Here is a 21,274-nt window from a genome sequence, read left to right as displayed (position 1 = left end):
AGAGAGATCCAACTGAAACAAACAAAAATATGATGGAGCTATGCACCCAGTGCAGACAGCAACTTATGCCCATCTGGACAGGTTTGGAGCTTCTCCATTTTCAGGAAGATGAAATCAATACCTTCTAGGGGGAGATCCCTTTTCTCTGACAAAGAACAAAAGGGTAGGAAAATGTTCCAGGTAAACAGAGTAAGTTTACTTGAAAGCCAAGAAAAGAAAGCAAAAAGAATTCACAGACTCCTGGAGAGTGGGAAGGAGATGTCTCATTCACCATAGAGGACAAGGGGAAATCCCAGGCTTCTTCATCTGGTCACCTTGGGTCCCTAGTCTTCTCCCTCTTAGAGAATGTATCTTTGGTTTGATTTACAGATCAGCAGCCCAACACTGCCCAGAGCCTTTCTAAATGGTTCCCTTGTCTCTAAGAATCAAAGCAGGTAATCTCCTGTCTTGGTTGGACTGCTCCTATCCTGGAAGAGAGATTGAGAGTGGGAGGGCTTGTTTGCATCTGTCCTAAACACTCAGCACTTGGGCTGTTCTTAGAACCAACTGCCCAGCCTGAGAGGAACAAGAAAGATGATTATGTTTCATGGTTTCGCACTATGACAGCCTTTGCCTACGCACCCTTCTCTATCCCTAACTACCTAACTAGGATCCAATACATGTCCCTCAAAACTGAGGGAAAAATGGATGCATCTGAACAGCTTGAAAAGAGGTTTAACAACTTTCAACAAGTCTAGTGTTAATAAATACAAAGAAAAAAGTGAAAAGACCTCAAATAATAATATTGTTATTAACTCCAAGAAAAACTAACATGTACAGAAATAATGTAATCATAGTTTTACAGCATGGCTTAGCTCTTAATAACAAATACATATATAAATAAATTAAAACTGTTGATCTAAACAAGGTCATGATACATCCCCAGCATACTGAGAAGGAAGCATGTGTACAATTGGCTCACATGGGTTGGGGTTGGGAGACTGAAGAGCTTAGTTCTGTCTGCTATGAGGAGAAGAATAATCCTGAGGAACTAACAATTTTCATTGAGTGACACATGAAGTAAACATCATATCATCAGTTTAAAATGTACAAGGGGGTTTCATTTTAATAATTCCATAGATGTATTGAGTACTTTGAATGTTTACCCCCTCTTTAATAATCCCTTAATTCCCTTCCTTCCACCCCTACAGTATTTGGTGTTTATCATTATGCTATCTTTCTTTCTATCTATATCTACCTATTTATATGTGTATATATGTGTATGTGTATATATATGTATATGTACATACGTATATATACACATGTGTATATACATATATATGTGCAATGGGTATATATATGTGTGTATATATATATATATGTATGTATGTATGTATGTAATGGACTTTGGTCCTTTTCATCTCCCACAATACCCTCTCCTTTCTTCCTCAATCATCCCACTGGCCCTTCTCAACAGTCTCCCTTTTACATTCATATCCTATCACCATCGTCATTATCATCCTCACCACCACCACTATCACCATTATATTAGGTCTAAACTCCACGTATGAGAGCAATGAGAGATTTGCTTTCTCAGCCTGGCTAAAAGCAACAAAATTCTCCAGAAGCAGGAGAAATGGTGAGGGGGATGAATACAGAGGATTGCTCTTTGGAGAAGGATTATAAAAAAAAAACAACACAATTATCTGAATCTTTAAATGTTGCATCTAAATGTAAAACAATACCTGTCAATTAATTGGAAAATACACAATATTTTTTTATCCTGAGATACTATTAAAATGATAAAACACAACTCAGAAAAATAAGTAATTTAGAGAAAAGGAGTATCTATTTACTATATTAGAAAATCTTTTTAAGAATGAAACACTGGCAGGGCATGGTGACTTACGTATATAGCTACTCACAAGGCTGAGGTCTGAGAATCTGTTTCAAAGCTAGCTGGGTCAGGAAAGTCTGTGAGATTCATTATTATACATCACACACACACACTCTCTCTCTCTCTCTCTCTCTCTCTCTCTCTCTCTCTCACACACACACACACACACACACACACAGAGGCACAAGCACAGAGCCAGAAGTGGAGGTGTGGCTCAATTGGTTGGGTGCTAGCTTTCAGCAAAGACACATTAACAGACAGCATCTAGGTCCTGAGTTCAAGCCCCAGTACCAATGCATCTCTGTACATGCATGCATGCACGCATGCACACACACATTCAAGTACATGCGTACACGCACACACACATACACACAATAAAATACTACACAACAGGCCTTCCTCTCCACACTGTGGTGGATTTTGATATGATTTTTGTGTGGCCTGACTGGTTTTTGACACTATCTCATATATGGGGGCAAGATGAGACCGTGAAAACAGTAGGAACTGAAACTCCTTCCAAGAGAAAATGCTTCCAGAAGGAACCCCACACCAAGTCATCAGGAATCCACAGTACCAACCACAGCATTTTTCATAATACTACCTTTGTACCTTTGTCAGAATAATGCGTGTCCTCTCAAGGTGATATGTGGGGGGCACTAAAGCCACAAAAGGCTATGGCAAATAAGAATGGAAATGTGTGGTAAACAGTAAGAATAAGAAAGTCAGGACCTTAAATAATCTAAAATTTAGCAGTAAGAGAGCAAAAATTATCACAACCTGAATCAAGCCCTAACACAAATATTCAGAACTGTAATTATTCCCTTAGTCTTCTCTGTTAAGTAAGGGGAGAGGAAACTTTTATTTTTGCTGAATATATAAAAAATCACCAAATTCATATTTTAAATGCTAAGGATGATTTCTTCCAATACAATGAACATGATTCTTTTTAAACTTTCTTTCTAAAGAGTTGTAAAGTTCTCTACTAATTGGAGCTTATTTGGAATAAAGTGTTTCTCACTTGAACTTTTTAATTATAAATTTGTTGTTATTATTAAGGTGTTGCACAGAAGGGTTATCAATTCATAAGTCAGGTAATGAGTACATTTCTTTTAATTTTTTATGTTTCTTATTGTAAAAATACTGTTCAGAGGGGTTACAGTTAATGAGCAAGATAGTGAGAACATTTCCTATCAAGCATTGTTACCTCCTCCTTTGTTTTTCCCCTACCATCCCTTCCCTCCCACCTCCACAATTACACACCCCTCTCACCTCCCAGCCTAAATTGTAAAGTTTGTTTTTGAACATAGTGTCTTGTGCATCTCATTGTTACAATGGGTCAACCTGTATCCCAATTTAAGCATTTTGTTTTTTCCCTTCCCCTCCCCAAAGTAGAGAAGGGCACCGACATCAAATATAGTGAAAACAGGGGTTATACCACGGGGGAAGAACATTCAAAGAAACAAAAAAAAAAATCACATGGTACAACAAATCAAAGAAAGGTTGGACAATGGGATTGCATAAAGTTGCAGAGCTTCTGCGGGGCAAATGACATAGCTAGCAAGATCAATAGAAAGCCCACGGATTGGGAGAAGATCTTTACTAGCCATACAACGGACAAGGGTCTCATATCTAAAATATACTTGGAACTCAAAAAATTAAATCCCCAACAACAAATCCGCAAAGAAACAACTGACCAATAAATAAGTTGGCTAAAAACTAACAGAGAAATTTCTCTGAAGAGGAAATAAGAATAGCCATTCTTTTGTTTCTATTGTAGGTTCTTCCCCCATGGTATAACCCTTGTTTTCACTGGATTTGATGCCAGTGTTCTGCATCTTGTATATACATTTTTGAAATTTGGGGAGGGGAAGGGATATTGCAGAATGCTTAAATGGGGATGCAGGCTGGCCCACTGGGATGACAAGATGTACAGGACAGTATATTGAAAATTAACATTACAATGTGGGGGGGGATGCATTGGAGAGGCAGGGAGGGAAGTGATGGTAGGGAAAAAATAAAGGAGGAGGTAACAATGCTTGCTATGAAATGTACTCATTACTCTACTCATGTAACTGTAAACCCTTTATACAACATTTTTACAATAAAAAAAGAAAAAAAGAATGGCCAATAGACATATGAAGAAATGTCAACCTCTCTAGCCATAAAAGAAATGCAAATCAAAACAACATTGAGATTCCACCTCACCCCAGTTAGAATGGTATAGTCAAGAACTCTAAAAACAACAGATGTTGGAGGGGATGTGGACAGAAGGGAATCTTACTGCATTGTTGGTAGGAATGTAAACTTTTTCAACCACTTTGGAAAGCAGTATGGAGGTTCCTCAAAAGACTCCACATAGAGCTCCCCTATGACCCAGCAATCCCACTTTTGGGCATTTACCCAGATGATCACAAACAAGACCATACAAAAGCTACCAGCACGACTATGTTTATAACAGCATTATTTACCATAGCTAAGATATGGAACCAACCTAGATTCCCCTCTGTAGATGAATGGACCAAGAAAATGTGATATATATATATATATATATATATATAATACACACACACACATGCACACGCACACACACACACGCACACATACACACAATGGAATTCTATGCCTCCATCAGAAAGAATGACATTGCTCCATTTGTTAGGAAATGGAAAGACTTGGAAAAAATCATATTAAGCGAAGTAAGCCAGGCACAAAGAAACGTAGGTCCCATGGTTTCCCTTATTTGCAATAACTAGTATATGTCTGGGACAAGCAGAAAAGGTCAAAAGCTATGTACATATGACCAGATAAGATGATGTTAAGTGAAATGAACCCTAAGATAGGGACTTGCTATTGCTTGCTATTGTTCCTAACGTATTTATAATGTACCATGTGATTTTTTTTCTTTGTATGTTCCTCCCCTGCTCTATAACCCCTGTTTTCACTGTATTTGATGTCGGTGTCCTGCATCTTGCATATACACTTCTCTACTTTGGGGAGGGGAAGGGAAAAAACAAAATGCTTAAATAGGGATACAGGTTGACCCATTGTAACAATGAGATGTGCAAGACACTATATTGAAAAACAAGCTTTACAATTTAGGTGGGGAGGGGGGAGTAAGGGGGAGAGGAGAGTGTAGTTGTGGAGGTGGGACGGAAGGGATGGTAGGGGAAAAACAAAGGAGGCGATAACAATGCTTGATAGGAAATGTTCTCATTACCTTGCTCATTAACTGTAACCCCTCTGTACAGTAGTTTTACAATAAAAATGTATTTAAAAAAAGAAAATGTATATATATATATATATATATATATATATAATGGAATTCTATGCCTCTATCAGAAAGAATGACATTGCCCCATTTGTTAAGAAATGGAAAGACTTGGAAAAAATTATATTTAGTGAAGTAAAACAAGCCCAAAGAAACGTAGGTCCCATGGTTTCCCTTATTTGCAATAACTAGTGTATGTCTGGGACAAGCAGAAAAGGTCAAAAGCTATATACATATGACCAGATAAGATGATGTTAAGCAAAATGAACCCCAAGATAGGGACACAAGTGGTTTTTCCTTTCTTGCTATTGTTTCTAATGCATTTATAATGTACATTTCTTTTTGGACAATGTCGCCCCTTCCTTCACTTCTCCCAATTACTCATTTGAAAATTTCAAAAGAAAAATGTTTGTTTAGCTACCAAATGATAGTCAAATAGGAGCAGCTCAATTGGCTGGGCCATTAGGAACCAGCTTAGAACTCAAAGCCCTGGTGACTCATAGTGTTCCTCCGGAAGAATCCTCTCAAAGTTGTCTGGCCTGCACATCAACCCAATCCTCAGTGAAGATTAGAGCCAGAATTGAGATCATGGAGCACTTCTAGTGCCCTGAGTAAGGTCTTTATTAGTCTAGTACTATGAGACATTTCTAGTACTCTCACTTGGTTAAAATAAAAGTCTCTTTTGATTTGTGGGCATGTGCATTATTCCACTGAACACTGTGTCTTGCCTGAAGCCTACCCACTGCCACAGGGAACATCTCAACTTCCCAAATATGCAAATAGCAAAGTGAAAATTGAGAAAGTGAGGCAGGATTGTCTATTGTTTGATAAGCTTGTCTTGCCAAGAGAGCTGGTGTGGGTTTATTTCTTTTGAATAGGTTGCACTGACTGAATACTTGTTCTGTATCTGCCAGTGTAGGCACATAACTTAATCTCTGTATACATCAATTTCCTCTTGTGTAACATGGGAATAATCACAGGATCTATCTCATAGGATTATGCGAGGATTGAATTAGATAACACATAGAGAAATCACTAGGCAGAGTAATTGGCACATAGTATTTTGTTGTCTTCGTCATCATTTGTGAGTGCTCATCTTTATAGCTTCCTCTCTCTGTTGCACAGGCTAACTTACTGGCGGCAGCAGTGAAAGACATTTGAAGGTATGGTTACCACATGTGCACCAAAACCCACGACCTGATGAGGCCCACAGATGGGGTTTAAGGTTGAATGGCATTAAAACACATAGTGCACACAAAGCAATCCATTTAAAGGGAAATGACAATCCAAAGGGGGCATCCTGTATGACTTCATATAGAATGGACCATTTGGAGACTATTTAAATGGTGTTTACTTTCAATGAGCCATCCACGATGAAACAGACAGTGAATGCCTTCATTTTCCTTTTTTTTTTTTATTCAACCCACTTGCATTAGACTTCCTCACCAGACCAGCTGCAAAACAAAGAGAACATGTTGTACTTGCACCAACCAGAGTTTTTTCCTCTACAGAAGCCAGAAGTCCCATCACACTCCCAGATGACTTCACAGCCAGGCCTGGACTCATTAGTTTGGCTGATGGAACAGGCAGTAAGTAGAAAGGGCCTAAAGGCAATGCCGCTCCCCCACTGTCCAGGCTGGAGTAGCCACGAGCTCACCTACCCTTCTACACAGACTCGGTAGTGCTAGACTTCTGATTCCCTCATAGAGAACATATCTTTCCTTAACATACTAACACCACGAATCAGAACATAGTTATGAGACGCACTCTTGTATTTCAATTGTCTCACTAGTAAGACAGATAGGTCATGTGAGATAGTATTCTTAGAATCAGAATAATAGCTACTACAGGATCCAAATATAGACTTGGCTCTCCAAAACAGGACTGAAATTTTCTTTAAAGATGACTTTGTTTTCTGCAGGTAGAATAGGATTTGAAATGGATTGATTTTCAAATCACAATACAAAATTTAGTTTGGACTAAAGGTGCAGACCTATGGTAAAACACTTCCTTAGCATTAGGCAGCCCTATGTTTGAGCCCCAGCACCACAATAAACAAACTTAGAAACAAATAAACATGAAAAATGAAACTGAGTTTTGGAAATAAGTAGCATAAGGAAAGTATTAATGTAATTACTTATCTTTTGCATTCACTACTCTGAAAAGTGTCCTTTGAATAGTTATGAAGACTCTATCTTGCAAGAAGGTAGAACAATTCTCAGTGAAGAGAGAAAAAGAAAGAATGTATGCAGTAATCAAACCATGTGGAGAGAAAAAACTTTGTATGTTAAATTTACAAAAAATTTTACTCATTATTTGAAAAATGTAATGGTGTGAGAGGGAAAAAAATCAAGATACTGCAGACATTTGAATCCATCAGTCATGCCAACTAATACCAGAAAACTAATAGGAGGTATATGGAAAATCAAGTCCTCTATAGATGGATCAACCATACCACAGAACCCAAAGGCAGGACCCCAACCACACACAACATACAACTATCATGCTTCATTTGCTGAGGCAAAGGCAGATTCTTATTTTTGTAAAGTCCAATAGCTCATAGGATTTCATGTATTTCGAGTTACTAGTTTCACTAAAAATTGAAGCGGGTACTTGAATTCTTTCCTTTAAAAGCAGCCTTTTAAACCTTGCCTCTATAGGTTATACAAACAACAAAAGACCTTCAGAAACATCATATTGATACATGCTTTTACTTAACATACCACATTTCCTTCTTCAGTTTAAATGAAGTCCCTTACATTTCCTGCTTCAAGATTCTTTCTTTTTCTACTCACAATTCTTACTTCTACACTTTCTTTCCAAACTATTCCATATGTTAAGATTATTTTAGAGTAACTCCACATCAGAAAATAAAAGTGTTTGACAATATGTATAGAAAAATATATTTCTGTGTATGTTGATATACCATATACAATATGTATATTATATTTAAAATTATACATTATATATGCACACGTAAACATATATATATATATATGATGGAAAACTACTTATTTTCACTGTTCTTCCTCCATAGCCCCCTTCTCCAATGCTCACATCTTTCAGCAAACTCCAGCCTTCTTTCTGTTACTCCTTGTGAGATGCCAAATCTATGCATTCTATTTTTTATGAGCTGGTGACACCCTCTTGAATACCCATGGCGTGACCGTCTTTCATTAGCTCTTCTTGGCTATTGCTCAAGGGTTGTAACTGGCACTAGAACAAAGGAGTCAAAAAGATGCCCTGGGCTGGTAGGCACCAGCTCTGACTAACCAGGGCAATGTGCCAGTTCAGGCCATGGCTTCACAAGCACTGATGCCACCCAGCAAGGCTTCGGGTTTCCCTCTCTGCAACATGGTACCGCCTCAGGCCCAGGAGGCCCAGAAGGCCCAGAAGGCCCAGGAGAGAACGACCTTCAAGATCATCTTGTGAACTAGGTAAAAGAGCGCCACCTACTGAAGCAAGAACACCAGTACCTCTGGAGGTCATGAGCTTTTCCTGTAAGGTTGTCTTCTTAAAGGAACCTAGGCCAATAGCCTTGTTATTCCAAGTGTCCTTAGCCATGTGGGTCTATGATGCAATTAACTAATTCACCTAAAATGTAGGTACAAAACACGGATCCCTGGAGTGGACACAAAATTACACCTCTTCATATGGTAAACCTGTACTCTACTGCCCATGAAAATGTTAATGAGTATCAGGCCAAAGGCAAAATCTACAGCAGGGAGACTTGGTATGTACATGCCTGCTGGAATCATTATGGTCCCCCCAAAACCATGATGACTTCTACATATGCTGTGGTTGCTAAGTGCAGTGTGGCAAGGGCAAACAAGAACAACTCAACAACAAATCACAAAACAAAACAACAAAGACCTAAAAAAGTACAAGGCACTGCATTGTGTGGGACCTCATGAGGGTGACAGACCAGGAGAACATAACCTGGCTTGCTGACAGCTTTCTTTTGAGAAAAGACAGGTCCATTTATTCTGCACTGCTATCCCTGGAAAGTACACGTATGTATGTATGCTAGCCCAGAACGAAGCCTCCAGTTATAAAAACAAGCAGTTTCTCTACTTGTGCATTTTCCCTTTGTGGGAAAAATACTTAATCATAACCATTCCTAAATGCCTTTTAATTTACCATTTCCTTGTACATAATTCCTAGTTGCATACTGTGGGAGCAGTCTAAATAGTATTGCTCATTTGGAGACATCAAGAGGGAAGAAAAGTTGGCTTTCAATTGCACACAGGAGGAGGGTCTGGCCCCTGAATTCTTGGCTTTTTCCTGGAATTTCCCACACAGTGAAGAGAAAGAGAGAGGGCTGGTCTGTCGAATAGGCCAGAGAGTAAGTAGCATTTTGCCCAGAATGAAGTAATGTCTACAGTCTTACTTTCACAAAGAAAAATGAAATGAGATCCTATGCAAGGGTGCATGTAGCTTTTAACACCTTTCCTTGTTTGTATGCTTTTTCTCCTTCATTTGGAAGAAGCTTATTAGACAATCTTGTTCATTTCTTGAGGGTTCACACACAAAGTAGCACGGAGTTTTTTATTTTTAAGGAAGTAGGAATATACTAAATTAGACTTTATAAAAGCAAAGTGAAACAAAAGATTACTAAGGAAAATAATAAATGTACTTGAACCAATTTTTTTCTTTTAACATTTAACAAGGCTGGCAAAATCAGAAGCATAAGTGAAAGAAATAACCCTGAAATTACTCTTGTCACTATCACCAGTGGTTTTAAAGGTTTCTTCCTTAAGCATATTACTTACTCTTGTCACTATCACCAGTGGTTTTAAAGGTTTCTTCCCTGAGCATATTACTTTTGTCTGATTACACAGCCCATGTGTATTCAACAAATAAACAGGTGAGCATTGACTACATACAAAGCATTGTACTTGGCACTGACTGTGCTCCATAGCTTGGCTATATTTGGGCAGGGAACACAGGCTGACAACCCCACATAGGATATCAGTCCTGTCTAAATGGCTTTACACTGAGGAAGCTGAATAATAAATGAGTCAAACGAGTTAATCTAAATCTATAGCCTTGACTTAGCCTTCTTGAGAAAAAAGAATAATGACGATTCAGCTAATAAAATTCTTATGCTGATCATTACCCTACGTTTTCTTTTTAAAAACAGTTAGGAGGAATGATTTCCCTCAAGGAACAAGGACTCAGAGGTCTGTCCTCTGATTTCTGTTCCCTGCCCAAGGGCTGTGCTGTCATTTGTGTTCGTGTTATCTGTTCCCAGGTGCTTTGCCTCTTTCGGGAAATCAGCTGGTGCCTGGAAAATGTGCTAATCAGGCTGATGATGTGTCACTGTGATGGAAACTATGACTTGCTGGGCAGGGTTCTGCTGTTCATGCTTTCAAGGACAGCTCATCCTTTTAAAGGGCATTGTGCACAAGAGTGGAAGTCCTATGAGACCAACACACCAATCTAAAAAACATGACTAGGAAAGGAAACAGTATCATCTGTGCCCGCATATCCGTTCTCTAAGGAAGGAGATACATTTGTGGACATGATTACGTCCCCATAACAGCCACTTTGAGTTCTAACAAAGAGCTTTATTAGTACTGTTTCTTGGTTGTCCTCTGATAAACCCCAGCAGTGGACAGCAGGAGAAACTGCAGTAGAATTCGTTCTCCAAGTCAAGCTAAATCCTTTTTCACATTGAATTGCTATGGCCTGTTTTGTGACACTATACTAAATGAGGTATAACTGTGGTGTGAACATAAACAAAGAATCTATTTTCTTATAATTCTGCCCTTAACTGGTAATTTATTAAGAGGAGGTAGAGGAGGAGAAAAAGGAGGAGGAGGAAGAATGACAGCGATGACTAGATATATTCCTGGAATATTTTTCCATGAAAAATTTAAAGTTAATTATTTTTTTTCTTGCCAGTCCTGGGACTTGAACTCCAGGCCTCCATGCTGTCCCAAAGCTTCTTTGTGTTCAAGACTAGTCCTCTACCACTTGAGCCACAGTGCCACTCTTGGCTTTTTTGAGTAGGTTATTGGATATAAAAGTCTCACAGACTTTCCTGCCCCAACTGGCTTTGAACCATGATCCTCAGATCTCCATAGTTGATCTGAGTAGCGAAGATTACAGTGCCTGGATATTGTTAATTCTTACTTTAACTTTTTTTTATGACAGGCTTTCAATAGATTGTCAACCACAGACAGAAAAGCATAGTACAGGTCAGGAAACTTTTTCTATAGAGAGCCACATTGGGCCTTACAAATAGTCATTTCTGTTGTTGTAGTATGAAAGTGGCCCTAGACCTGGTCATGATCCAATGATAGCAGTGGCTATCATTTGCCAATCCAGACATAAGTAAGCACTGCCAAGTGACTTCATAGTTCACATCTGCATTAGTTGTATACAAATACAAAGGGACTGCTATAATCATTAAGAAATAGTGAGAAAAGAACATAGGAGGATGCTTTTGCCTAAGTAAAGGCCAAATAACAGCACAACTTATGCTATATAAGCAAAAGCTTTACAGCAGACAGAAGAAAGGTGGTGAGGAACTGGGTCATCATTAGCCTAGGGTAGGACAAGTATTCAATCACACACACACAAATACATGGAGCCATCAAAAACACATTTGTAATCTGACAGGCAATTTCACTTTAGCAAAATATTAGTCTTTATATCTAATTTAAGTTGTTGATTTGAAGTTTATTGATTTAGTAGCTTGATCTATGTTTAATTTATTATTTTATTTTGGGTTTATGGATCTACAAAAGCTAAAAGCACTCATGAATTGTAACCAATTTTAGGATTATAGTTTAGAGAGTATTTTTATAATATCTATAATTGAATCAATCTTAGTGAATCATGAGGTTTCTCTCTAAAAAGCAAAATAATGCTCAAGTTAGAGAAGCACTGCCAAACACAAAGCCTTACTTCTGAGCTAAAGGGCCACACTATAAAAGAGAACATATGCAGGAGTAGTTGGCAGGGAATGCAGAAAGCCACATAGAATCCTGGGAAATGTAGTAAGCCACAAGCAGAAAGAGTCCACGTATTAGTGCCTACTTGAGATTGCATTGCGTCACCTATCTATTCAGGATGTCAAAGAGCCGAATAGAGAGGACAGAGGAAGATCCCATGTGAGTCCCGCAGAACTTGACTAAATAATTGCCAACTAAGCTTGGCTAAAGGAGCTGTGTATCAGCAAATCTCCCAACTATTGATCTCAGGAGGGGTTTAGCACGTACATGGACAGTGAATGGAGCTAAGGGAAATTGACCCACTTTCTCCTATAGGCTGGCACACCAGACGGGGAAGCCATGGACACTGTGGGGAAAATACTTCAGAATAAATGTAAAAGAGGTTGTCATTTTAAATATTCAGAGGATGAATAAGCCTTGGAAGGTAATTTACTATGAAAACTAAAAATAGTGAAAGAAACTGGCACTATCACTATGGTACAAGAAGATATCATTTCTATAAAATAATAGTAGTAAAAAATTACAAGAAGAGGGCTGGGAAGTTGGCTGAGTGGTAGAGCGCTTGCCTTGCATGCCTGAAGCCCTGGGTTCAATTCCTCAGCACCACATAAGCAAAAAGAAAAAAACCCGGCTGTGGCTCATGTGGTAGAGCACTAGCCTTGAGCTGAAGAGCTGAGGGACAGCGCTCAGGCCCAGAGTTCAGGCCCCACAACCGGACCCCCCCAAAAAAAATTACAAGAAGATAGCAGACTGAAACACATGTACATCAGATTGAGATAATGAAACAACCAAGATTTTCTAAAATGAAGGATTAAAGTGTTACCATATCATAATTTAACTCTAATGTAATTAATAAAGAACAAAAAATGTCACTACAATCAGTGGTATACAGAATAATTAAGGCACAGGATGTAGCTCACTGGTAGAGGGCCAAGCATATAACAAAGCCCTAGGTTTGGTCCCCAGCACTGTAAACACACACACACACACACACACACACACACACACACACAAATAAAAAATAAGGCAGGCTGAGAAGGTGGCTCAGAGGTAGAGTGCTTGTCTTGCATATATGAGGTCCTGGGTTATATTCCTCAGCACCACATAAGCAGAAAAAGCTGGAAGTGGCGCTGTGGTTCAAGTGGTCGAGCGCTAGCCTTGAGCTGAAGAGCTGAGGGTGCCCAGGCCCAGAGTTCATCCCAGGCCCACGACTGACAAAAATAAATAGATCGATCAATAGATAGATAGATAGATAGATAGATAGGCAAGCCACACTGAGTGGAAGTATTTATTTGTAATATATGTATCTAGAGTATTATATAAAGCATTCTTACATTCTTTAGGGATATCCATTGGCATCTAAAAGGGCCCACATCAGAAACAAATGATTTAAAAGAGATGTTGCTCAAAGGAAAATATAAGAATATTCAATAAGTACATGAAAAAGTACTCAACATCATTAGTTATCAGAGAAATGAAAATCAAAAACCAAAATAAGATAATTATTTCACACTTAGTTGGAAGACTCAAATTCAAAGGACTGACACTACTAAGTGCTTACAAACATGAGCAACAATAGACCTGTCTACATTACTTGTAGTAATATAAAATGAAAAAAACCACTTTGGATATGGTTTGGCAGATATCACACCACAAGGTTAAGTTTAGAAATTTAAACCTATATTTTATCATATGATCTAGCAATTCCACTCTTAGGTATTTACCCAAGATAAATGAAAACCAGATCTACAAAAAGTCTTATACATAAGTGCTCATGGCATATTTTTCAAAATAGTCAAAACAATCCAAATGCCTACAAATAGGTAAGTAGATAAACTGTGGTCTTATTCATATAATGATCCACTATTCACCAACTTTTTGAAAGAAGAATATGATACAGATAACCTGAAGTAATGTCGATGAATCTCACAAACATCATGCCAGGTAAAACAAAGCAGACACAAAAGAGTGTACACTAAATTATTTCATCTTTGTCAAGTTTTAGAAGAAGAAAAACTAATCTAGAGGAACTGAAATTAGATCAGTGGTGACTGAAAGGAATAAGGAAGTATAGAAAGATATAGAAATGTTCTATATCTTAATGAATAGTGTTAATTATATAGATTATATATGTCAAATCTCATTTTAAATGTATTTACTAACTATATAAATTATACTGTAGCCAAGCTGACTGAAAGATATCACATCTAGATTTGTTGTAAAGTCCTGAATTACATAATTTTTAAAAAGTATGCATATCCAATGCATCAAGAGCAGACTACTTGAAAAAATATATATTTTTTGTTAGTCATGGGGCTTGAACTCTGGGCCTGGGCAGTTCTTCAGCTCAAGGCTAGCACTCTACCACTGGGCCACAGCATCCCTTCTGGCTTTTTCTGTTTATGTGGTGCTCAGGAATCAAACCCAGGGATTCATGCATGCAAGGCAAGCACTCTACCACTGAGCCACCTTCCCAGCCCTTGAAGATAATTTTTTAAGCCCTCATATCAAATTTCCCTTCAGAGATACTAAATTAGAGCTGATAGTCATAACATTTATAGTTATTAAAGAAAGTGACTTAAATTTATATCAGCTGGACATGGTAGCACCCATCTACAATCCCAGCACTCTGAAGGCTGAGGCAAAAGAATCATGAGTTCAAGGCCATGTAGGGCTAATGTAGTACCAACTTGTCTTAAATGAATGAATTAAATAATTAATACAAGTATATACTTCCTCAAGAATTCTTTGTAAGTGAAGATTAGTGAAAGCCAATCTAAGGGATTCAGAAAAAATACCTTAAATTCACTCTTCGAGAAAAAATAAATAAGGGCTGGGAAGGTGGCTCAGTGTTAGAGCGCTTGCCGTGCATGCCTGAGGCCCTGGGTTCGATTCCTCAGCACCACATAAGCAAAAAGAAAAAAGCCGGAAGTGGAGCTGTGGCTCAAGTGTTAGAGCGCTAGCCTTGAGCTGAAAAGCTGAGGGACAGTGCCCAGGCCCAGAGTTCAGGCCCCACGACCGGACCCAAAAAAAAAAAAAAAGAAAAGAAAAAATAAATAAATAAAAGCCTTTTCTTAAACTCAAAAATGAAGGTCTAAATGCTTATTACAAATACAATATGAAATGGAATAAAATGTAAAAGAATAATAGTAATTCCTTGAAGATATAATACAAAAGCAATATACAGAGATAATGAGCTCAAATTCAGATTTTATTTTATTTACTTAATAGGGAGTGAGGTCCAGAGCTAACTAAATTGTGAAACGTCCGTTTATGAAACACATTTGTCTTTCAAATATTAAGGAAGCTGTTTATGTTCTTATATGAAATATCCATAAAATAAATTTGTTCTAAAGAGGAAAGTTCAATGTAAAAATATGCATAAATTTATGCAACAAAAGAGGCAAACATACAAATGAAAATGGTAACCTTGGTTGCCTTAGGCAGAGAACTGTTGGTAGCTTGGAAATAGGAATAACAAGGAAAGTGTATTGTAAATGAGCTATTTTTAAAAATAAAATTTTTACATGTATTGTTTGCTTTGTTCTCTGTGTAGTTTAAGAATCAAATAAATGTTGCTTCAAGACTTTTATTCTTATGCAAATCTAACATAAGATAAAGACAATGTCACAAATCTGAAGACATACAATAAATTATCTTAAAGTAGTTGGTTCTCTACTTGGGGGAAAAAGGTAATATTTAGTTCTTACTTTATAAATCCTGTTGAGAATAAACTACAGAAAGTAGAGAGTTAAATTATGAAATATAAGCTTGAAGTATTAAATATCTAAATATTAAAATAATAAAATATTAAAAAGTAGGTAAATTTTAAGCAAAGATTCCAAGAGAAATCTGGTCAATTTTAATCTTCTAAAAATTTAAATCTTTTATTGACCAGAAACATCATCTAAAATGAAAAGGCACACTAACTCAGAAAAAAAAAAACCTATGTTCAAATATGGTAAAAGTTTAACATCTTCATTTTTTTAAGAGCCAACCAAATCAAAAACAGACAAACTTTTTGAAAACCAGTGTCCTCAGGTCAAAAACTGGCAAAGGAAATGAACAGATAAAAAGGTAAAATGGCTAAGAAACATGAAACACCCTGATAACCAAAGTAATCCAAAATAAATAGAGATTCCTGCCTGATAAGGAAAATTCCAAGAAATAAAGACCCTTGTAATTACTGATGGATATATAAGTTAGTACAATCTTTCTGGAAAATAATACAGACTATGTAAAGATTGCCTTAACATGTTTGAACTTCAGATTCAGTAGAAAGTGTCTCCACAGAAACTTAATACAACTTTACAACTAGAAGAAACCTGCAAATAGTCAAAATATTTACCAATAATGTTAAATGAATTGATATAATCACACAACAAAATAGTATGGTAACCCTAAAATTATATATATACTTTTTTTTTTTTTTTTGGCTGGTTGTGGGGCTTGAACTCTGGGCCTGGGCGCTGTCCCTCAGCTCTTCAGCTCAAGGCGAGCGCTCTACCACTTGAGCCACAGCGCCACTTCCAGTTTCCTAGTGGTTTATTGGAGATATGAGTCTCACAGACTTTCCTTCCCCGGCCTGGCTTTGAACTGTTATCCTCAGATCTCAGTCTCCTGTGTAGCTAAGATTACAGGCATGAGCCACCAGCGCCCAGCCTAAAATTATATTTTTAAATAGTTAATAACCTAAAATATGTTCAACATATGCCATGAGTATAGGAAAAAAACAGAATAAACACTGTTGCATGTTACAAGGATAATTTTAAATAACTCCTAATATAGGAGGGAAATGAAACAAAATAGGAGCATTATTTTTGCTTTTCTTTTTTCTTTTTGGTCGGTCGTGGGGCTTGAACTCTGGGCTCGGGCACTGACTCTCAGCTCTTCAGCTCAAGGAGAGCACTCTACCACTTGAGCCACAGCGCCACTTCCAGTTTTCTAGTGGTTTACTGGAGATAAGAGTCTCAGGGACTTTTCTGCCTGGGCTGGCTTTGAACCGCGATCCTCATATCTCAGCCTCCTGAGTAGCTAGGATTACAGGCATGAGCCATGGGCACCTGCTTATTTTTACTTTTCTGTGTATTTTAAAGTTCCTATAACACATGTAAAAGGAGTCACTATATTTTAAGTGAGGAAATACTTCAACTGAAAAATTTTACCTGTTATCAATATACTTCGGATCTCACTCAAAAGTGTTAAGAATTTAACAAGAATATAATCCACAGATAAAACCTTCATTATAATTAGTACTTGCCCTCTACCTTCTTAATATACTTTTGGTTCAGAATTTCATGTAGGAAATGTGTACAGAACACATCCGTTACCAGTACAGCCCTAGTGGGCTGGCCAGCTTGAGTGCTATCTTTCAATATTGTGAACAACCAAGTATAGACTCCATGACCAAACCACAGATAATTCAACCATAATAGTATTTCCATGACACACTTGCCTGACTAGAAAGTCTTCGCCCAAGACCACCCACTTATGGCCCACAAACCATCAGGTAAAAGTTTACTGCTGAAATAATCTATGAATTGATAACTCTAGCATGAAGAACTCTAAATTCCATGCCCAGATCCCCAAATGCCCCTCCTCATCCCCTGCTTGTTTTCTCTGGCAGGATGTTTTATAGTATGTTCATTTCCAACTCAACTAATAAAGCAGCTCTTTAAAGTTTAGAAAAACACTGCTTATTGGGTTCCTGGGTCCAGCATGTGTGCAATACATAAATAAGCAAAGAACACATGTACAGTACCTTCCTGAAGCAGGGTTGGTTTGGCAAAATTTTCTCCACTCATTAAAACAACAAAAGATGCAGCTGCTCGAATTGTAGCCTGCCATGTTGACATGGCAACGGGTGGCTCCTGGCATGGAAAAAGGGCCCTGTTGTTTATGGGAGATCCCATAGTATAAACACATGGCCTGCAGAAGAAAGACAAAGACACAAAGAGGGAGCATCTTTAAAATGAGTTGTCACTTTTCTCACCACCATAGTAGGGAAGGTTAAGTTGAACTTTCAAAGTGAAAACATTTGAGGCTTTATCGTTGTCTGGTTTCAAAGCATATTCAAGCAAGACTGCCAAGGGGCTAGCTATGTGAATAGTCCAGCGGTTATTTCTCCCAAATGAATTACTTAAATATGTAAAGAGGTGTTTTTTAAGGTTTTTTTTTAAGAGGAAAAAAAATTGGATCAAGTTTTAAATACTAGTCTGCCAAGTTATAATTTATATTACCCTTGCCCCCTCCCCTTAGGCCCTTGTGCCTTCAAAAGAAAAAAAAAGTTTTGAGACATTCTTACAAACTTTTTGGAAAGTATTCTGGAAAAGAAAATATGTTTGGAGATCATTGAGATATTAATGTTTGGAAAAACAAGCTGGTGGTCTCAAATCCAGTGCTGGCGGTCAGATACCCCCAATCTTGGAAACCACCTTCTAAAATGGAACCCTTGTGGGAATCCTTGTGTGGAGGCCAAGAACAGGGGTTGGCATACAAACAGCACTGCAGGTCACAACAACCAGGCTTGTGACGGGAAGGCCAAGTACGTTACAATTACCAAAGCAAGTATAGGAAACCAACTGCATAGCTTTAGGTCTCACTGTGCCACAACTTATCTAGATAGGTAGATAGATAGATGATAGATAGATAGATAGATAGATAGATAGATAGATAGATAGATAGATAGATAGATATTTTCCTCAACCAAGAAAATCCTTCCATCATTGTCACAGTTGACAAATGAACAAGACCCACAAAATCAAAGGAATTCGTTCTTTTGGAACCACAGAGTAAAAAAGCACAGGCTGATTCCTCAGAAAAACATCTGAAGAATATGTTTCTATTCTTTATTTTTCAGAGTTAATTACAAATACGTCATTTTAATCAGTGAAATGGAGATGAGTGTTACTTCTTGTGAAAAATTGCTTTTCATCTTTTTGTGCCAGTCCTGGGGCTTGAACACAGGCTTGGCACTCTTCCTTAGCTTTTAACTCAAGGCTAGCACTGTAAAACCTGAGTTAGTATCTGTATTTCCAGTTTTCTGGAGATAAGCATCTCACAGACTTTTCCCAGGGCTGGCTTAGAATCTTGCTCCTCAGATTTCAGACTCCTGAGTCGCTAGGATTACAGGCTTGAGCCATTGTAGTTCAGCTGCTGTTTCCTTTTTTCATTAACATTATAACTCAAGAACGATGCAAGAATACAAGAGTGATGGCTTTACTCTATCAGTCAGGGTCCAGTAAGGAAAAGAGAAAACACTGGTTCTTTTTTTAAAAAAAAACTATTTTTTTTGTCTTTTCTTTCTTGGTACTGGAATTGAACCCAGGACGTTGCACTTGCTAGGCAAGTGCTTTGCCACTGAGCTACATCCCAGCCCAACACTGGGTCTTAATAAAGAGGTAATTTATATATGAACTAATTATACAAATGATAAGAGAGCCAAGAAATCGATTTATACAGCACCTAATTATACAAATCATAGGAGAGCTGACAGCAGGCAACCCAGAGATAAGTACAAGTTAGCTTTAATGCCTAAGGTTGAAGGAGCTAGTAGTGTTACTGGGTCAGAGGCAGGGATGGTCTGGCAGAAGCCAACATCACAAGGGGACTGTGCAGTAGGAGCTAGAATCACATTGGAGACGGTTATACTGAAACTGCCAAAGGAAGCAAGGAGAGTTTCTCACCAGCTCCTTCTCTCAACTCCTCCTCCAATGCTCCCTGTCAGCCAAACCTAGCTAGAAGTCAGCAGAAGAGAGCCTGGGAAATAAAATTCCTTGAAGATCCAGAGATCACAGCAAGAGCAGAAAGTAGATCTTAAGATAAACATAGTTGCAGTACACTTATCCTACAAACATATGTCATGATATTTCACAAGTTTTTTATGAGACAGAGAAAGAAAATCGGAAAGTCAGAATACATTAGTCCTAGCAGGCTTGCCAACTTATTAAATAACTTTGAGAGAAACCTTTTAGCCCTCTGTGTAATGATACAATGGGGTTAAATGGGAAGGAGGCAGATGACAATTATTGTCTCTTCTGGTCCTAAGTCTATGGCTCTGTATCTCAAGTTAATAGATGTATGAATAAAGAGAAAAACTACATACAAGGCCCAGACTTCCCACCAATCAATTTCAAATTCTGAGTGTCTACACTGTTCCCCATGGATCCTTGGCTAATTGACTTAACCTCAGTTAACTACCCAGCCTTAGGCTGTTCAAGGACCTAACAAGGACAGCAGCATGCTCACTGGGATGGTGGTAAAGAGAGGGAGGGATCCCATAGCAGCTCAAATTATTCTCAGGTGGAGCCAAGGTATTTCTAATTCAGAAAATTCTACCTAGTAGGTATTGCATTGTTTAAAAAAAAATCCCATTGTGTAGAGAATCCCAGGAAGGAAAAGAATTAGTAGGAAAAGGGCAGGAATTTCCATTGGCCAAATGGCAAGGTGACTTTTGCTGTCCCTGACAATGAAAGATGCTGAGGGAAGATGTTTTCTTTCTCACAGAAACAGAAAAGATCTCCAATTTTTCTTATTGAAGACCTCCAGGAAGCCAGTTCCAATCTACTACACTCGTGGAGTTCAATCTGTTTATGATATTTACAGGGAAGTGAAAAGCCCTTGCTCTAGAGTTCTCCTAAGATGTCTGCCTCATGAACAAGGACTGACTGCATGCTATACTCTGGTGCTTAGCACACTACTGAAAGTGTGTGTGCTTGCAGCACCTCATTTGCCTTGGGTGACTCTGGTGTGATAAGGTTTCCTCCTCTACACAGTCAAATGACAAGCTTGCCAAGATGTTGTTCTTTTTCTCCTTCCAATGTTGGTTTGGAGCCATGCCAGCGTATCATTATGTACTATATCCATGTACTATATCCTTAGGTATAGGGTCCCAAGACTTCCTCCATCAGCCTCCCTAGTTCTTCCCTGCATAATCCATTAGCTTTGAGATGAGGTCATACTCAAGAGATCCTATGAAGCAGAATTCAAAGGATTTAGTAAGTGATTTAGTAAGTGGAGAACGGGAAGAAGGAAAAGAAGACATCTTGCTAGGTGTTAATGGCTCACACCTGCACTCCTAACTACTTAGGAGGCTAAGATCTGACGATTGGGTTCAAAGCCAGCCCAGACAGGAAAGTCTGTGACACTCTTTTTGAATATGTTTTTTTT

The 21,274-nt window shown here is 38.2% G+C and overlaps 1 protein-coding gene across 1 annotated transcript in view; it reads right to left on the bottom strand.

Moving 5' to 3' along the window:
- The window catches only part of LOC105999796 (chromosome unknown open reading frame, human C9orf3), a 309,886-nt gene that overhangs the window by 273,486 nt on the left and 15,126 nt on the right, over positions 1 to 21,274 (bottom strand). The window contains exon 3 of the mRNA XM_013034920.1: positions 17,868 to 18,034. Coding sequence (XP_012890374.1) covers positions 17,868 to 18,034 — 167 coding nt within the window. The remainder of the gene's footprint in view (positions 1 to 17,867; positions 18,035 to 21,274) is intronic.

Source organism: Dipodomys ordii, unplaced genomic scaffold, assembly GCF_000151885.1.
Source record: "Dipodomys ordii isolate 6190 unplaced genomic scaffold, Dord_2.0 Scaffold201, whole genome shotgun sequence".
NCBI classification, from domain to species: domain Eukaryota; kingdom Metazoa; phylum Chordata; class Mammalia; order Rodentia; family Heteromyidae; genus Dipodomys; species Dipodomys ordii.
The sequence above is the reverse complement of the archived record's forward strand: the minus strand, read 5'-3'. Positions and strand labels throughout refer to the sequence as shown.